The sequence below is a fragment of the Hibiscus syriacus genome, unplaced genomic scaffold (assembly GCF_006381635.1).
Source record: "Hibiscus syriacus cultivar Baekdansim isolate YM2019G1 unplaced genomic scaffold, ASM638163v2 tig00006666_pilon, whole genome shotgun sequence".
Lineage (NCBI taxonomy): Eukaryota > Viridiplantae > Streptophyta > Magnoliopsida > Malvales > Malvaceae > Hibiscus > Hibiscus syriacus.
Window position 1 is genome coordinate 404,386 of NW_024062106.1, and position 4,867 is coordinate 409,252.

At 34.9% G+C, this 4,867-nt stretch overlaps 1 protein-coding gene across 1 annotated transcript; it reads left to right on the top strand.

The window, feature by feature from the left end:
* Positions 1-3,579: 3,579 nt before the first annotated feature.
* On the top strand, positions 3,580-4,530 carry LOC120200962 (transcription factor IBH1-like). The gene has a single exon (XM_039201668.1). It carries the CDS (start codon positions 3,827-3,829, stop codon positions 4,340-4,342), a length of 516 nt encoding a protein of 171 aa, XP_039057599.1. The 5' UTR covers positions 3,580-3,826; the 3' UTR covers positions 4,343-4,530.
* The last annotated feature ends 337 nt before the right edge of the window (positions 4,531-4,867 follow it).

Here is a 4,867-nt window from a genome sequence, read left to right on the forward strand (position 1 = left end):
TCTTATCCCTGGATTTGGATCTGGAATTCCGCTTCCCGGACCCTGCCTTCTCTGGCTTCCGTCCACGATCTCGATTACCCTTGACATATAGCTATCGGCTTGAGAGCTTTCCCCTGCATTCTGCTTCCGCTGGTTGTGAGCCAACAAGGCTGCAGTAATCTCCTCAACGTTGATAGTCTCTTTCCCATATGTAAGAGTAGTCACCATGTGTTCGTAAGAGGAAGGCAACGAACACAACAGAATCATCGCTCTGTCTTCATCCTCAATTTTCACATCAAGCCGAGCCAGATCAGAAACGATTTGATTGAAGACATTCACGTGTTGCGCCAAATCGTGATCGTCCTGCATCTTCAGCCCATACAGCCGCTGCTTCAGATACAGTTTTGTCGTTAAGGATTTGGACATAAACTGACTTTCCAACTTCCTCCAAATTTCGTCTGGAGACGATAGATGCATGACGTGATACATGACCTCGTCCGCCAAGCATAATCGTATGGTTCCTGCCGCTCGCTGCTGCAATTCTTCCCAATCTTCCTCATCCATCGACGCCGGCTTTGTAGGTCGCAAAGCCTTCAAGATCCCTTGCTGCGCCAATAGATCCTTCACCCTCGTTTGCCATAATCCGAAGTTACCATGACCATCGAATTTCGCGACTTCGAATTTTGCTCCTGACATCTGATACCAATTGTTGACGAAAACGGGTAAAGAAAACGAAAGAACACGAGAATTTTACGAGGTTCGGCAATGTGCTTACGTCCTCGGTGCCTAGGCGGCGCTAGAAGTTTTTATTCAATGATATTTTAGGTCTAGGTTACATCTCTATTTATAATAGAAAACCCTGGTACATAATTACAAAATCAACCCTGTATCGTACCACGGGGGCTGCGCCCCCACACCCCCAACCCACATAATTCGTAACCCCACAACGAGACTTTTTATGAGCCATACATAACAGTGACCGTCCTCACCCGCCCCGTCGGTCCATACCTGGATACCAGTACCTAGTGAGACCAACCTTCTAGATGGGGAAGTGAACCAAACCCTAAAAATAGAGAACACCCAACTACAGGCCACTGGTCCGCCGCCTCCGCGTCATCGGTGAAACCAAAGGCATAAGTGGCGGCTGGTGAAGCGGAGTTATCTGTCACTCTACACGTACACACCTTTAATTGTGGTGCAGTAAGGTTAACGATACACATGAAATTAGAAAAGGAAGACAAATGATGATAATAAAAGCAAAACACACAAAAGGAAGTTGATGGAGTTAAACCGGAAGTTTACACTCAGTTCCAAGTTGTCATGAACCGAAACAATGCTAGCAAATTGTCACTTTCCCCAAACATACATGCATGCGGTCCACCCAAAACCACACACATATAAATATATACGGATGACTTTGTGATCAGAAAAACCTAACATCTCTCTTATTTAATGAAACTAAGATTTCAGATGTATTAAGTCACAACTTTAATCTCGCTACAATGGTCGGCAAAGTTGCCCTTCTTCTTCTTCTTCTTCTTCTTCCATGGTATATTTGTATACGTTTCTCCCATGATCAGCAGAAACAATGGCTTCTTTTCACTTAATTTTTTTTTTCTTTTGGTTGAATGGTCAAACAACTTTATGGTTGGTTGAAATTTGGATTGTAGTTGATTAATCGCGACAAATTTGAGTTATCATTTCGTTCAATCCATCATCGGGCATTGTAGTGAACAAACTGATTATGATTATGATTGTCTTTTTGCGTATGTGATTTGGGTCTGCTGCCGCCATCACCGGTGACCACCACCTTCATAAAGTAAAAACAAGGCATTCCAAGTTATAATTACTGTGGTTAAACGAATTCAAATATGAACTAATTTAAAACTTAACTTTAAGGTGAAGAATGTAAAATACTAACGTGAAAATTTTGATCTTTTCTTTCAGAGAACTAACCTAAGAAATAACAATAATGGAAAAAAATTGTAATAAATACTAGGTTTATAAGGGTGAATTGAAAAATCAATGAACCATATCCTCAAATTCAAAAATTAAACTAATTAAGTATTTTGATCAACTTTAATCATTAGTTTGAGGTGGGTACAAGATAGTACATGTATGTTCAAAGACTCTCAATTATTTGTCAATAAATTATATATCTCTGCATACACGATGCTCGAACCCGGGAAATCAAGATTTAACAACAATCCTTAAACTATTGAGGTCACTTAATTCACGTTCAATTAAAAAAATATAAAAAAATATTAACATCTAAATCTTAATATTTTTCTGAGATATTACTATCACATATAACATTATATATTTTTTAAAAATTTTAAAAGTATTATTAAAATTCTAAAATAAATTTAAAGAATACTAAAAAATAATATAATTTTAAAAATATCATTTAACAATCTCCCTAAATAATTTAAAAAAAACTGTTAAATTTAACTATTAACATTAATCAACTTTAATGAATATATAGATGAAGAAAGTGAGAAAAAAAGACAGGTCCCACTGTCCAAGTGGGAAAATGGAACCATGTGCGCTCATATGGTGGTTGGACATTTCAGCCCCACAAAACTCACTTTTCTCTCCTCTATAACCCCAATCTGAAAACGAAAGCAAACGCCTTTAATTCAATTCTAATTGTAATTCACACTATTCTAAAATATTTTGTCATAAATAATATTCATTTAATAAAAAATATAAATTTTTAAACCAAAATTATAATATAATATTTTATCATATCAATAATTAAAATACATCTAAACTAACAAACAACTAATTGATCTAGTTGGATAAGGTACTAGATTCCTTAATCAATATAAGGAGTTTTAATTCTGGCTTTTGCTTATGGAGAAAACTAGGGTGGGAGATTCGCCCCCATAGTAGGCCTCTACAAAACCTGATCTAGATTAGTATATCAATATATTGTATATCAATGATTAATTCAAAAAATATATCTAAATTTAAATTATAATAATTAAAAAAAAGCTTAAGATTATATTTAGATTCCAAATTCTTTTAAGATGTAATGCATTTTAAAAAAAAAAAATTAACTTATAGCATTATGTTTGTTGTAAGATATAATGAATTTGATAAAAACCAGTAAGAAGAAGGCTTAAAGTAAAAATAAATATTCAAATTATGTATTTTTTTTGCTTTAAGTATTTAAAATATTTTTAGGTCAAACTAAATTCTTAACCTATTATATTTAATTAGTTTAAGTCCTATCATTTTCTAATTTAAAAAATATTTTTCGATCAATAAGATATTGATACGTTTCTGGTAAAAAAATACCTAATTATATATGACGTATCAATATCTTATAGATTTAAAAATAGTTTTCAATTGAGAAAATGATAAGTCTTAAAATAACTAAATATAATAGTTTAAGTACTTAGTTTGATCAAAAAATATTTTAAGTACTTAAAAGCAAAAACATGAAATAGTATGAGTACTTTTTTTTTTGTTTAAGCCTTAGAAGAATGAGAGTAGTAATAATGTGGTATATATCCAAATCAAGGGTTGATTCTCCAAGTCTCCTTCCTCTTTACACCTCCCATTTCCAATCCCTTCTCTTTCCATTGCTTTACATAATTCTGGTCACATGTTTTTGCTCTTGAAAATTCCCCTAAACAAGTCATGTCTGGTTGGTCTATTTAGATACCGTGTCAGAGAGTTACTCAGCTTTTGTCTTCTCCATCACTTCTGGTCTGAGCTCATTTTCACCATTTGTACCTTTGATCCCTCCAAAATAGACCAAACCATTGCTTCATCTCCATATCCAGCTACCCTAAAAACCAAAACCCTAATTTTTAATCAACTTTTCATCTATTAAACCATGTATAACCCTGACCATACGAAGCCTGGTTCCCTAAAATCCAGGTTCACCACAAGGTTTCTCAGGGCCCTGTCTAAAATCCACGCTCATAAACCGATCTCCTCGTCTTCTCCCACGGAGATGTTTCAACGGTACCAAAGGATCAAGGCTGCTGCCGACAAGTCCATGGCTTACTCGGTTAGGTCGAGGAGAACTTGGAGTAGGGCAATGCTTTGGAAGCTTCGGACCCGATCTTGTGGCAGAAGATCAGTGAAGACTAGTACTATCATCAAGTCCCAACAAGCCATCATGAAAAAAACAAGACACGAGAAACAAAACGAGAATACCACGACAACAGCAACAACAGGGGAAGATGGGGTTGGCTTTTGTGTCGAAGAAGACGAACTGAGAGAGATTGTTCCAGGTGGTGAAGCCATGGATTTATGCAACTTGTTGGATGAGACAGCACATTACATAAAGTGTCTTACCACCCAGGTACAGGTGATGAAAAAAATCGCCGATTTCTACTCTCTCTGAGCTATATTATATATACATCAACTTATATAATAAATCCGAAGAACATAATTTTAAAAAGGTGAAATAGTTTTTGTATAGCCAGCTGAAATAGTTTCTACCCAGAAAGTGATGAATATTATGAATTGAAGAAACTTGCAAAATCTGTGTCATGATATATATATATATAGTTTGTATAGTTATGTTGGTAATTTCTATTCCCATATACATGGATCTATTTTACATACAGTCTGGAGCCATTTCGTGTTAACTGAGTGATTCTTTTGGTAGCTTTTGCTTTTCTGGTTCTTGGGTTTCAAAAACTTTTGTTTGATAAATGATCATTTTCCAGATTTCTCTCTCTCATTCAATTGAGAGAAAATGAAGTAATTTTTAATTATACGAGTTTGGCATGAAGTATACGTCGAGATAGTTATATTAAGCTTCAATTCTATTTTTGTGTAAATTATAAACCACACAACCAAACTCGATAAATAAATGAACTTCAAATGTAGAATGTTCTTTCTTTTCAATAACAATGCCAACACA

Excerpts from the sequence above, each read along its gene's own strand:
- LOC120200962 (XM_039201668.1), top strand. The coding sequence starts at position 3,827 with ATGTATAACCCTGACCATACGAAGCCTGGTTCCCTAAAATCCAGGTTC.